Source organism: Trachypithecus francoisi, unplaced genomic scaffold (genome assembly GCF_009764315.1).
Source record: "Trachypithecus francoisi isolate TF-2019V2 unplaced genomic scaffold, Tfra_2.0 Lachesis_group16, whole genome shotgun sequence".
NCBI classification, from domain to species: domain Eukaryota; kingdom Metazoa; phylum Chordata; class Mammalia; order Primates; family Cercopithecidae; genus Trachypithecus; species Trachypithecus francoisi.
The window spans coordinates 74,007,159-74,021,949 of NW_022681461.1; the positions used below are offsets into that span (position 1 = coordinate 74,007,159).

The 14,791-nt window shown below is 36.7% G+C and overlaps 1 protein-coding gene across 1 annotated transcript in view; it reads right to left on the bottom strand.

Moving 5' to 3' along the window:
- Positions 1–927: 927 nt before the first annotated feature.
- Positions 928–14,791, bottom strand: part of UGCG (UDP-glucose ceramide glucosyltransferase) — a 37,773-nt gene continuing 23,909 nt past the window's right edge. Inside the window, exons 3-9 of the mRNA XM_033237819.1 lie at positions 12,978–13,080; positions 11,066–11,167; positions 9,758–9,870; positions 6,631–6,809; positions 4,935–5,021; positions 3,943–4,132; positions 928–3,474 (exon numbers count right to left, since the gene is read on the bottom strand). Coding sequence (XP_033093710.1) covers positions 3,304–3,474; positions 3,943–4,132; positions 4,935–5,021; positions 6,631–6,809; positions 9,758–9,870; positions 11,066–11,167; positions 12,978–13,080 — 945 coding nt within the window. The 3' untranslated portion in view covers positions 928–3,303. The remainder of the gene's footprint in view (positions 3,475–3,942; positions 4,133–4,934; positions 5,022–6,630; positions 6,810–9,757; positions 9,871–11,065; positions 11,168–12,977; positions 13,081–14,791) is intronic.

Consider the following 14,791-nt stretch of genomic DNA (forward strand, 5'->3'; position numbering starts at 1 on the left):
GAGGGACTCGGCCTTGGAAAGTATGTAAGGTTCATCTCCCATCTGGGTCTCAAGTAATAATGCCATTCCATTCCTTCCTTTGGATTTACCTTTCCTAGCCATTGGAGTGGTAAGATCTAAAAGGCTGAGTTCAAGTTGTGAGCCTGGGGAAGAGGGGCCCAAAGGACCACTGGCTCTTTTCTGAAGGTCGTTACGAGCCAGCCATTCTCACAGTAGAATCACAGGTAGAAGAGCTCAGGCCTCACCCAGAATGATTACACCAAAATCTACGTGGGCAGGGCCTAGGGTGTGTGTGTCCATGTGTCTGTGGTGTACAGGGTCCAGTGTGTGTGTGTGTGTGTGTGTATACATATATATATTTTTTACAAGTTCTGCAGGTGATTTTAACAGGCAACCAATGTAGAAAAGACATACTTAAGTCACAGGACTGCCTATGTCCTTATTTATTTTACCAGTGGCTCAGGTGAAAGGAAGATTTCAAAACAAATACTTGGGCCGGGCGCGGTGGCTCAAGCCTGTAATCCCAGCACTTTGGGAGGCCGAGACGGGCGGATCACAAGGTCAGGAGATCGAGACCATCCTGGCTAACATGGTGAAACCCCGTCTCTACTAAAAAATACAAAAAACTAGCCAGGCGAAAAATACAAAAAACTACCCCGTCTCTACTAAAAAATACAAAAAACTAGCAGGCGCCTGTAGTCCCAGCTACTCGGGAGGCTGAGGCGGGAGAATGGCGTGAACCCGGGAGGCGGAGCTTGCAGTGAGCTGAGATCCGGCCACTGCACTCCAGCCTGGGCAACAGAGCGAGACTCCGTCTCAAAAAAAAAAAGGAATATTTGACAGAACTCTTCTAATACTTCTGATGTGAATGCTGGAACATGCTATTTATAAAAATATAGAAGAACAAAAAAAATACTACTGCTAATGTTTTGATTGTATTCAAATTTTTATTTTTTGAACAAACATTTAAGACAATGATTTTAAATAATAAAACATGGTATATATTCTAGACAATGTTTTTTTTTTTAAGATTATTTATTAAATTTAGACTCCTATAGTTCTGTTGTGATGCTTTCTTCAACATTTATATTATTTCTTACCATTTTATCATCACTCCAAGCTTGCTAAACAAAGAACCACTCTGTTTAAGTGAAGCTTTACATTAAGGAAATACTCCACTAGCACACTGAACAAACCTACAGAACTGTCCTATTTTATATTTACAAAACACAAGAAGTCTGTCCAGCCATTTTGGTTTTGTTGTTACACTGTCCATAATGAGATCAGCAGAAAGCTAAGTAATACACAAGTTTACACTTCGGCAGTGCAAAGGATGGCATCAACCAAACTTCATTAAACAGACCAACAAGTACAAACATGGTGAGCAAAGTTCAACTCAGGTCATAGTGATTAAAAACAAAACATGTAGTGGGTCACAACCAGACTGGTTTTAACTGTGCAACTTTCCTCAGGGAACAATTCCCATTCACAGAAAGAAAGGAATATGCATCCAAGCCTTTGTTCATAAAGAAAATGCCCTTCAAACAAATTCATCATAAGGCTTTAAAAAAAAAAAAAAAGGAAGAAAAAAGGAGGAAGCAGTTTGGCCCAGAGAAAAGCTTAAATATAATGTGTACACATACTTATAGATATGTTGCCATTTAAACCATGGATATAGACATTTGACAATTAAATGAATTGGCTCAGTAGAGTGAAAAGTGTTTTCTATAAATATGTAGTTATTGCTAATATGCTACACATTATGCTTTGACATGGAGACTATAGTAACTCAGAATTTACAGCTGCCATATTGCCAGTATTAGCCCTGCAGTAGGCATTCCTATGGACAACATGCCATCCAATCCTGAAGAAAAAGCAAAACACCACTACTAAACAAAGAAAAGGCTTATGCACTGTCCCTTACATTTTTGTTTTTTTTTTTTTTTTTAAAAAAAAAACAAAAACAAAAAAAACCAAAAACAAGTCCAGTTCACCACAAGTTAAGCACAACCTGGTGAGCAAGTTTAGCGGCATGATGGGGAGAAAACAGTGGGGTACAGCATGCATTTACAACCAGCACTGATCTAGTCTATTTTGTCATATAAACTGGAATACAAAACTCCAATTTAAATAAGACTAGACTAACTATAATAGTGTAAAAAAAAAAAAAAAACACACAGTAGACTTAGTTTGATACTGATTAAGAGTAAACTCATCTTATCCCCTCTTAATACTCTACTGCAATTTATTTATTGATGGCTAGAATATTTACTGACTTAAAAAAGATATTAAATACTTGTATCATGAAATTACATTCTTATTAACAATAAGACATACTGTGTAAGAAAATAGCTCATGTGTGAAATGTGTCTGAAATGCATTTTTTCCTTACAACTATCAAAACATCCACTCATACTAAAACAAAACCACTCCCAACACCCCCCTGAAAAAATGTTAAGGGAAGATGGAGTGGGCTGGGGCAGGAGCAAGGAAGGAAAAGATTTAGCTATACTAATTACAGCACAGTGATTAACAATGGTTCAAGACAGAACCAACAAGAGTTGGTCAAAAAGATGCCTTCAATACATGGCTACAATTAAAAACCAAACTCAGCCACTTTTGGTTCATTGCAGTGAGACCAAAAAAAGTATCTCTCACAGATTCATATAAATACTAGACTCCAGCTCTTTTATTTTTTTTTTTAAAGTTTTTCTGTTTGTTTCTGCAAGGCCTAGCTACCTTATTACAATTTATATTTGCTCTGCAACAGCTACAAGAGGTAGGCATAAAGCATGAAAAAGTTTCTCAGTTAGTACCTCGCCATGTGTTGTTCACTGCACAAAACCATTCACTTTGGACATGAATAGTCATTCCTTCTAGTCTCTTCTAAACCCTAAAGCAAAGCTGCTGCCATCCCACCCGTAAATGTTCTAAAAGAGTGTACTCACAAACAAGAAACTTTCTCTACTGAAGGATACTGTCATAGTGTTTGTTGCAGAGCATCTATATATATATTTATTTATTTTAAAAAAATAAACAACAATGAAGAACAAACCCAGGTTCCTAGAACCAATTCTCTTGATTCTCTATTCCACAAAATAAAGTGTATCATTTGGCCAAGACTACAGATGTGTTTTTTTTTTTTCTTTTCACAGATGCAAGTGCCATGCAAAATAAATTAAAGAACAGATACCAAAACATACATGTGATAAAACTACAGAAGGTAGATCTTTAAAAGCATTTATATAAACATAATTTATAATACTTCTCTTTTTTCCTTTATATACAGTCACAAAGCTGTAGTTATACATCTAGGATTTCCTCTGCTGTACCCCCACAGCGTAATCTGTAGCGACCAGTTCTCCAGCTTATAGTTGGGTCCCATAATGCAGACAAAAAAATGTATATTGTCATGGATTCGCGGATGAACCAGGCGACTGCATAATCAAGTTTTGAAAAACACAGTGTGCCACCCTACGAATGGAAAAAAATTTTTTTAAATTTCACTGTCAAACTAAAGACACGGTTAAAAAAATTAAATTCTTGGATTTCACTTTTCTAAGTGTACTATGTAAAATCCAGTCTGCTTCCTTATGTAATTTAACTGCCATGTTATACCATTCAAGAAAATGCCAACTGTTACTAGAAGACGCATTAAAATAACTGCTATCTTAATATATGATTAGTTTGAATACTCACTGATTTAATTAACTTCATGTTTTTGGAACCTTAATAAAAGTGATTGTATAACCAATAGAAAGTTGCAAGTCAACTTAAGTTTTGTGTCAACATCCCACTAGAGAAACTGATGTTCAAACCTGAGACTAACCTACAATGGGAAGCTGAAGAATGGCTCAGATAGATTTTCTTCAACTTTTTCTAAATTAAAATAGTTCTAGTTCCACCAAGTGACTGCCAACCTTTTCATGCCTATCCACATACCTGGACACCCCTGAGTTGAATGTAGTCAAATATAAACCATGCCAGGCAATGACACATGAAAAATACCATAATATCCCATCTGAATACATGGTGGGCTGCCCAGCCAATAATTAAACTGGCAACAAAGCATTCTGAAATTGGCTCACAAATTATCGTAGCAGGAAGCATGTTAATTCGTAGTTTGGTCCACCTAGAAAAACAAAAAGGATTTTCTTTAAAACAACATCCTGGTTACAAGACAAATCCATTTTTTTCTCCCCCAAATAATCAGTTTTTTACCTTGTGATAGAAAGGCCATTCTTTTTAAACTTTTCTTTTTTTACTTGAGATGGGGTTCTGCTCTGTCACCCAGGCCGGATTGCAGTGGCACACACTGTAGCTTCAATCTCCCAGGCTCAAGTGATCCTCCCACCTTATACCCCACCAAGTAGCTGGGACCACAGGTGCACATGAAAACCACACCTGGCTAATTTTTGCATTTTTTGTAGAGACAGGGTTTCATCCATTTTGCCCAGGCTGGTCTCAAACTCCTGGGCTCAAGCGATCCTCTCACCTTGGCCTTCCAAAGTGCTGGGATTACAGGTGTGAAGCACCACACACAACCTAAATTTTTTTTTTAATGACTCTCTTTTCTATTTTTGTCTAGGATGTCAAAGAAAAATGTCTATAAATTCATTTGTATGGCCTACGCGCTGATGAATACAGATTATAAAATTCAATCAGTATAGAAAGTTAGAAAATAGAGATCAGCATATTAAAAAATTCAGTCTCAACATCTCTCTATTGAGTGCTTTCAGTGTTATACAGCAAATAAAATATATTTAGACATTAAATTTATCTTAAACACAGAAGTTAAACTCTATTTTCGGGAACTAAACAAAAATCTAACCTTTAGGTATACTTATTTAACTACATTAAACCTGTAAAAATTACTAACTCCCCCACCCCACCTTTCCTTTTAACGAAGTATAAAAAGAAAATAGTTGATTTACCTGATCATTCTGGATTGAAACTGAGAAATTGAATATGAGCCAGAGTTTTGCATTGCAACTTGAGTGGACATTGCAAACCTCCAACCTCTGAAAATTAAGACAATTAGAAAGTAAGTTATGATGAACACATGCAAGCGTTAACTGGTTATGCATTCAGTAATCATTATAAAGACCAGGAAATTGCCAGGATGGAGGGTGAGCCCAGCTTTCAGGATTAGCACACTATTTAAGGTCTACCATACGTATGGATGTTTCAGCAATTACGCTAGACCATGATAGCACCATCTAAGAACTAGAAGAAACTGTACCCTCCTTACTTTACAGTTTAAGAAACTTAAAATGTAGTCATTTGGAAAAACAATGGAGAGGTTCCATATTTAATAGATGAGTCTCTGATGACTACTAACCAAACAACAAACAAAGTTGTGTGAATATTCAACAAGACATGTAAACAGAAAGTGGCATTATGGGTCTCATGGGAGACACCAGGAAACCACGAACCACATTAACACAATCACGACAGAATTTTTATTTAAAACACACTTTAGTTTTTTAAAAATTAAAAAAAAATTCTCACACAAGGCAGTGATCCCCTTTAAAAACAAGTATTTTAGGTTGGGTGCCGTGGCTCACGCCTGTAATCCCAGCACTCTGCGAGGCTGAGGCGGGCGGATCGTGAGGTCAGGAGTTCAAGACTAGCCTGGCCAAAACGGTGAAACCCCGCCTCTACTAACACACACAAAAAAGTAGCTGAGTGTGGTGGCAGGCGCCTATAATCCCAGCTACTTGGGAGGCTGAGGCAGGAGACTTGTTTGAACCCAGGAGGTGGAGGTTGCAATGAGCGGAGATTGTGCCACTGCACTCCAGCTTGGGCATCAGGGAGAGACTGTTTCAAAAAAACAAAACAAGTATCTTGTGATAGAGAAACGCTAAGTCAGTCATATGAATTTTTCAGTGGCTTCTTAGCAAAGTATCGTATAATTCACTGACAAATTTCAAATTTTGAAATGATAGTCTTTAAATTTTCACCTACTGGTTTATTTTTAATAAATAAAAATAACTGATAGTTTTAACTCTTCTAAAACACAGAAATTTATATCTATATAGTAAAAATTCTAATCACAAAGAAACTTCCTTTTAATCACTTTAAAACACATTAATTTGAAAAATGCAGAGGAATCAGAACATTTACTTTCTTCATTAGTACATACCTACAATTCTATAATTAGAATATGAATTACTCTCTAAAATTATTGATTTGCTGGATGTGGTGGCTCATACCTGTAATCCCAGCACTTTGGGAGGTCAAAGTGGGCAGATCACTTGAGGTCAGAAGTTCAAGACCAGCCTGGCCAACATAAAGAAACCCCATCTCTACTAAAAATAAAAAAATTAGCTGTGCGTGCTGCTACATGCCTGTAGTCCCAGCTACTCTGGTGGCTGAGGCACGAGAATCACTTGAATCCAGGAGGCAGAGGCTACAGTGAGCCAAGATTGCGCCACTGCACTCCAGCCTGGGTGACAGAGCAAGACTCTGCCTCAAAAACAAAAATAAAAAAATTCAAACTGATCTATTCTGTACTTACTAGCAAAAAAATAAAATTAAATTAAAAAGCCCTAATCTACAGGTTGAACAAAAAGAATAAACCAACAGAAGTTACGTAATAAAAATACTATGGCTTCATTTAGTTCTTACCGGTCAGCTATCGCTTTGGCCATAAAGTAATCTTCGGCAATGTACTGAGCAAAAGCTATAAGTCCTCCTGCTTGATCTAACACGTCTTTTCTCATTAAACAAGACATTCCTGTCACACATTTGAAACCAGTTACATTGGCAGAGATATAGTATCTTGGATGTGAAGTTCCAAAATATACCTGCCCAAAAAATCACAAATGTGTACGATTAGAATTTCATGTTAAAAGTATGGTGTTTATGAACTGTTTTTCCCAATGTTTTTTAAAAGTATGATTGAATGAATATCCTATTATTCTTACGTAAACTACCTGAATACAAAGTGGTATATAATATTGCTTTCATAGTGCAAGCACACTTAGTAATCTAAAAATGCATCCAAATGAAACTTAATTTAGATACAAAATAAGGTAAAAATATCACTCACTGACATACAAAAGATGAACAAATATTTAATGTATCTTATTTTTAGGGTGTTCATGTAAATATACACACACACATCTACTTTGTTTACTTGGATCAATATACATATTCGTATGTTACATATATGTGTATATATACATACATGCATACACATACCACCCATAGGTCTATCAACCTTCAGGACAATCCTATTTCTTTTTTGGGGGGGGAGGGGACACAATCCTATTCCTTAATTCCTTTTCTTGCATCCTTTTGTAGCTAGCTGCTCCCTCTCAGTCACTAAGACTCTTCCCAATTTCCCCATTTTTTTCAATGTATTTTTCATAAGGGGGATACTAAAATTCTCTCATCCCCTACTGCCATTTCTCTACATACACTCTGAAGTCGTAAGATACATAAGCTGATAAATCGATGGTAGAAAAGGACTGTTATTACCCTACTTAGCAGACATAAAATCCTATTTATTATTTACACCTCAGATATGTTGCCTTTTCTAATTAGCCTGAAATAAAGAGTAGTGATCTTTCTCAATGTCTGGAGTTACACACACAGTGCAGAGCAAGAAAATTCTAAGGGGCAATTAAGATTATGATTCTTGCTACCTACCCTGAACCCAGACTCCAGTGAAGTCCTAGTGTTTGTAGGACTGAATCGAACCTGACTTCTAAGAATAGAGGCACATATCTTAATTCCTTAGCAGTTACTGAGGTCTTAGGAATGAGCTGTTAAGTCACGGAGCTGAATGCACCCAGGATTTCTTTACAGCTGAGAATGATTCATTCTAAGTATGGCAGAGTGACTTCCAGAGATTAAACCTATACTAAGGGAATGGGTGTATTCTGGGAGATGTTATTGACATATACATAATGGAGATGTTATTGACATCTATATCAATTTGGATATTTCTAAGACAAAAATACAATTTGGTATATTAGAATAGATTGTATTTTATTTTAAAGTGGCTACTCAGTTTCTTTTTCTAAACAAAGATTCTGGCATTTAAGACTAACAATTTCTTGCAGTAGAACAAATACATTTACAGGCAATATTAAGAAAGAGCTCACAGTTCAAATTGCCAAAGGTCACATGCAAGTTCCCACAATGTACCTTTACCCCCTCAGATATGTGGCAATCATAAGACTGCAATTCAAAAGAATATAAATGCAGATATGTTTAAGAGCAAGTTGACATATTTAAAGACTGAAATCATCTATCTGTCCTTATAACATTACAACAAATTTTTCCTCCCAAATGTTTAACAGTACAGGAATGATTAACTCAAGCATAGGACACACACAGGATAGCCTACAATACAGCCAGTAAAAAAGCTATTAATGATATGGGAAAAGCTTACAAAGTCACAAAAATAAGATACAGATTACTTTTAGAATACTATCTCAACAATGTTTTCTAAAGAGCCCAGAAAGGGGGGGAAAAAATAAAGACTCCAAAGTGCCCAAATGAGATAACAAACCTTTATTTTTAAAAACAGAAACTTCTGGCCGGGCACTTTGGGAGGCCTAGGAGGGCAGATCATGAGGTCAGGAAATCGAGACCATCCTGGCTAACACAGTGAAACCCTGTCTCTATCAAAAATACAAAAAATTAGCTGGACATGGTGGCAGGCATATGTAGTCCCAGCTACTCAGGAGGCTGAGGCAGGAGAATGGTGTGAACCCGGGAGGCGGAGCTTGCAGTGAGCCGAGATAGTGCCACTGCACTCCAGCCTGGGTGACAAAGCTAGACTCCGTCTCAAAAAAAAAAAAACCCCAAAAAACAAAAAAACCCAGAAACTTCCTGTAATTGTTAGGGTTCTAGGTTGTTGGTTTTTGTTTTTTTGCATCTTATACTTTTCCATTATTTATAGTTTCCTATGCATGTTACTATTTCTAAAGTGGAGAAAAAATAAAATGAAAACATAAGTTTCTCAGATAATTATTAGAAATGTTTTAAAAGGACATCCAATGGGTTTTATAAGGACTTATATGAATAAATTTTCTTTTCTGTATATTTGAAATACTTTGTGATATTTTAAAAAGGTTCTTTTCAGGGCTGGGAGCAGTGGCTCATGCCTTTAATCCCAGCACTTTGGGAGGGCTGAGGCAGGTGGATCACTTGAGGTCAGGAGTTTGAGACCAGCCTGGCCAACATGGTGAAACCCCATTTCTACTAAAAATACAAAAGTTAGCCAGGCGTGGTAGCACACCTGAAATCCCAGCTACTTGGTAGGCTGAGGCAGAATAATTGTTTGAACCTGGGAAGTGGAGTGAATCAGTGAGCCGAGATCATGCCACTGCACTCCAGCCTGGGCAACAGAGCAAGGCTCCGTCAAAAAAAAAAAAGAAAAAAAAAAGCCGGGGGCAGCGATTCTTTTCAGATTGAATGTTTGAAAGAACAATATGAAGAACTGAACTCTAGAACTGGAAGTGAATACTACAAGGCAGGAGGTTAGACTGTTCAGCTGGCAATAAGACCACAGGCATTTCCTGAGCACAGCTGTTTACTGCCAGGGTACAGTCAGGGGCCCAAGAATTTCCTCACTAATGAAAACAGCTGCTCTCAACTCAGGGCTTCTGGAACACAGCAGGTTCCAAAATGGACTTAATACAGTTAACTTGAGATACCTAATTCCTGCTCCCATAGTTTCAAGCTTCTGGGAGATGAGGGGTCTGATACCATGAACATGATTTATAACCACCATACTCACCTGCTCTAACGTGGCAGCAAAGCCCTGTCTGTCTGCCACGTAAGGCAGCCCGTGAACCAAGCCTACTTTTTCTGTCATTTGATTCACCATGTCAGTCAGTGTATCTGGAATTACTACAATTAAAAAAAAAAAAAAAGGCAGAGAGGGGGAGAAAAGAAAATTTCTTTTTAGTAGAATGCCCACTAATATAAAATATATTTGGTGAATTGTTATTAAATTCTTAATAAAAACATTATTTTAAACATATGGATCTAATAAAATGAATCTCTACCACCTTTCTGAGGAGAATACAAAATTTCAAAAGGGTCTGATTCTTGAAAGCTAATTTATACATTTTTTAGCCCAGTATATACCTACTATGTACCAGAGGCAGAATATACTTAGTAAAAGATTACCCCCTGTCGGAACTTCTAAATTGGAGTAAGGACAATGTGTCCTCATGGAAAAGGTTCAGGAGCAGAGGTTAAAGGACCTCCGTTCTCGTGCTGGCTTCTCTACTCTCCAACCATATGAAATGAGACTACTTTCTCTGTGAGTATCAGATTTGCACACCGGAATGGAATGTGATTATATTGAACAGAGATCTGTACACTGAAAAACATATGATAGTGAATAATTGAAGACAGCAAATATGAAGAAGGAACATCATCTCTGACCAGGAGTTGACAGATTTGTAATAGTCCTGATTAACTCATAGGAGTGTGACATTTATGTTCATTTTCTAGAACACTGAAACTATTATAACAAATAGTATTGGGGTTGAGAAACTTAAGACAATTAGAATATAACAAAATATTATAGAACACTGAAACTATTATAAGTGTTCACAAATGCAAGTTATAATTTCAGTATATGAAAGGCTTCTTGCCAAAATCATTTAAGTAAAAAGTCATGCGTATAGTCCGATAAGCGTATGTGTTCTAATAAAATATGCACCTATTAATTTCTGTCCCTTTGTGAGACGGTGTATTACGCAAGCCGAAATACATTAAAGATAAGTGTCAGGCAAACAAGGGAAAAGTTACACCCATGGGAAAGCTTGCAGATTATATAATGAATGACCATTTTTAATTTAATGGTTGAAATTTTCTCTTCAAAATGAAAACATTTTAATACATGTAACATGCTAGTTTAGGATGAAAAAAATCAAAATCTTAGCATTAACTGGACGTATCACCATGAAATAATGATGAAATGAATTACTCTTTCAGGCAAATAAAAAGAACTCATGAATGTATCTGCAGATTGCTTTTAGCATTTTATCTTCAAATTAATAGTTCCATAAAATAAATAAGAAAAAAACCTCACCTCTTATTCCACTATCACAAATCCATATAAGATCATACTTTGCAACTTCATATCCTGGCATTAAATTATTAATTTTAGGATTAATGCCAACCTTTTTACCACCTAAAAATGTAAAGATAGAGTAGTAAAAGACTTATGCAACATTAAAAATATAGTATAACGATACATGATAGAAATGAAAAGTACTTGTATATTTAACAATTCAAATAAACATACTTTCATATTATGTAACATTCTCTATTATTCATAATAATATATTTAGGAGAAAACTCTCCATTCTCAAAAGGAAAACTATCATTTACCTTTGAAAATTCACTGTTTCACTTTTTCTAATTCTTAAGTCCCTGCCTTAGTAGTTAAGTATGAGTCAATATTTAACGGCAATTGTACAACATGGCAACTATAGCTAACAACAATGTATGGTATACTTGAAAATGATTGAGAGTAGATCTCTCACCACAAATAAAGTACAAGTACATGAGAAAGTACACAACGTGTTGTTTATTTGAAAACTGCTAAGAGAGATTTCCCACCATGAATAAATATGTGCAGAAATGCATATGTTAATCAACTTAATTTAGCTATTCCACAATGTATATATATATTTCAAAACATCAAGCCGTACACCAAAAATATATACAAATTTTGTCAATTTAAAAAATAATCCTAAGGAAAAAAGCTATAGGTGTCATTTTGAAGCTACAATTAAAACAGTATAAATTCATAAATACAGTGAGATTATATTTAATAAAGACTTATTAAATATAAATACACATGGCCGGGCACCATGGGCTCACGCCTGTAATCCCAGCACTTTGGGAGGTCGACGGGGGGTGGATCACCTGAGGTCAGGAATTTCAGATCAGTCTGACATGGCGAAACCCCATCTCTACTAAAAGTACAAAAAAATTAGCTTAGCGTGGTGGCACATGAGTGTAATCCCAGTTACTGGGGAGGCTATAATCCCAGCACTTTGGGAGGTCGAGGCACGTGGATCACCTGAGGTCAGCAGTTCAAGACCAGCCTGACTGACACGGTGAACCCTTGTCTCTGCTAAAAATAGAAAAAAATTAGCTGGGCAAGGTGATGCACGCCTGTGATCCCAGCTGCTCAGGAGGCTGAAGCAGGAGAATTGCTTGAACCCAGGAGGAAGGGGTTGCAGTGAGCTGAAGTTGCGCCATTGCACTCCAGCCTGGGTGGCAAGAGCAAAAAATCCGTCTCAAAAAAAAAAAAAAAAAAAAAAAGAAACCCCATAAATATATGACAGTAAATAGTTTAAGATAGCACATGTGAAGAATGAGCATCTCTGACCATGAGTTGATAGATTTGTAATGGTCCTGATTAATCTGCAGGTGTGCTACACTTACATTAATTTTCAAAATTGCATTTTAAGCTAATAAAAAATTTAAATCATTGCTCTATCTTCAAATAGCAACGATCTGGTATCGTTATACATGACTTACTTGTTTTCTAGAGAGATCACATCAGTTCTATGTTAAAAAAAAAACATTAAGGGCAAACACACTTTAATAAGTCTTTCAAATAAGCCTGTAGGCTTTTGGAAAAATACCCTTCTTGTAATATAATAAAAGTGAATTATATCATTCACCCAATTATAGTCAATAAGATACAGAAAACGCCACACATTTAAAATATTGAAGAAACGAAAAATAACAGACCCTCATGTCTGATTAATGGGAAAAATATTATTTTTTGTGTGACTTTGTTCATCTCAGATATGAAAAAAAACCTTTGTTTTTATAACTTTTCTCAAAAGGACATAAACACCATTCAGTACTCCACCAAACATGTTTAAAACAAACAAGGCTAACACCTTAATCTTCAGTTCAATGCAGAGATTACTGATACTTTACACTATCAATGGAAAATGGTTACTGCAGAATTTACTTACCTATAAACAATCTAGCATCAACATTTGGATATTTTCCAAGAAGCTTCTTACATACATCAATGGCTGGATCATCATGATCTTGTACACAAAGGAGCACTTCATACTAGTCAAAAAGCATTGTATGTAAGTTAAATTCTTTAAAAAAAAAAGCACTTACTAGCATTTATTGATTGAATAAAAAGCACAGGAATAAACAAGCAATTGTATTATGCAAAGTTTTAAAAGACAGCATTCACAACGGATGCAAACACTTATGATAACAAGTGTTGCTTTAATGGAATGAAGCTTCTCCTGATTAGGAGCCTATCTGCAAGCAGAAGAAATAAGAGACTGGCAGTGCCCACAACTGAGTCTTGCCATTCCCAGATAGCAATCTCCTAGGAATTAACTGGATCTCAAGCTTCTCCATGGCCATCATTACTGAAGATTCACTAACTGCTCACAGGGTGCCTAGCAGAGTAAAAAGTGACATTAAAAGGAAGCAAAATAAACACACCCTCTCCGTAGAAGCTTTGTCTCTACACTTAATATTATTTCATGAAGGTACAACAAATTTCATATAAAATCAAATTATATAAATTTAAAGGGCCCTTCCAAATTCATCACATGGAAAGGACAAAGATTACACTTTTTTGTTTTATAACTTTTTGAAACGAAACAGAATTTGATTTGAATGAACATTTACTATCTTGAAATGAATGTTTAGTCTTGTAACTATGAAAATACCCACAACTTTATTTTGCCCAGTGCTATGTTTAGATTTTTAACAGTAAATTAAGAAAGGCATTTCTTAACACTTGCCTAGCTGTGACAAAATTACCCTGGGGCTGGGCATGGTGGCTCACGCCTGTAATCTCAGCACTTTGGGAGGTCAAGGTGGGAAGACTGCTTGAGCCTAGGAGTTCGAGAGCAGCCTGGGCAAAAAGGCGAGGCCATGTCTCTACAAAACATTTTAAAAATTAGCTGGGCATGGTGAGGCATGCCTGTGATCCCAGCTACTTGGGAAGCTGAGGTGGGAGGACTGCTTGAGCCCAGGAGGTTGAGGCTGCAGTGAGCCAAAGACTGTGCCACTACATTTCAGCCTGGGAGACAGGGTGAGACCCTGTCGCAAAAAAAAAAAAAAAAAGAAAAAAAGAAAAAAAGAAAAAAAGAAATTACCCTGGGGCATTTATTTTAAAAAGAGAATTGGACCCTATTCTAGACTTCTGAGTCTCTGGGGTGATCTGACATGCAGCCAGATTTATAAAATCCTGAGCTGAACCCCTAAATTTTCATTAACAATTTTTTTTTTTTTTTTGAGATGGAGTCTTGTGTTGTTGCCCAGGCTGGAGTGCAGTGGCATGATCTCAGCTTACTGCAACATCCGCCTCCCAGGTTCAATCGATTCTCCTACCTCAGCCTCCCGAGTAGGAGTAGTTGGGACTACAGACACCTGCTACCACGTCTGGCTAACTTTTGCATTTTTAGTAGAGACGGAGTTTCATTGGCCAGGCTGGTCTTGAACTCCTGACCTTGTGATCTGCCTGCCTCTGCCTCCCAAAGTGCTGGGATTACAGGCGTGAGCCTCCACGCTCAGCCAGCAACTAAATTTTTTAAGTATTTGTCCTTAACATACAAAAATAGTACTCTATTATTTGTAGGATATGTATTCTAAGCAGTGATTTTCTTTTTTCCCCCAGAAGTGGTAATAAATTCATGTTGACTCAATGACAAATTTCCTACCAAATCTTTTCTAAAACTGTTTGAATGGCCAGGCACGGTGGCTCATGCCTGTAATCCCAGCACCCCAGGAAGCCAAGGCTAGTGGATCACTT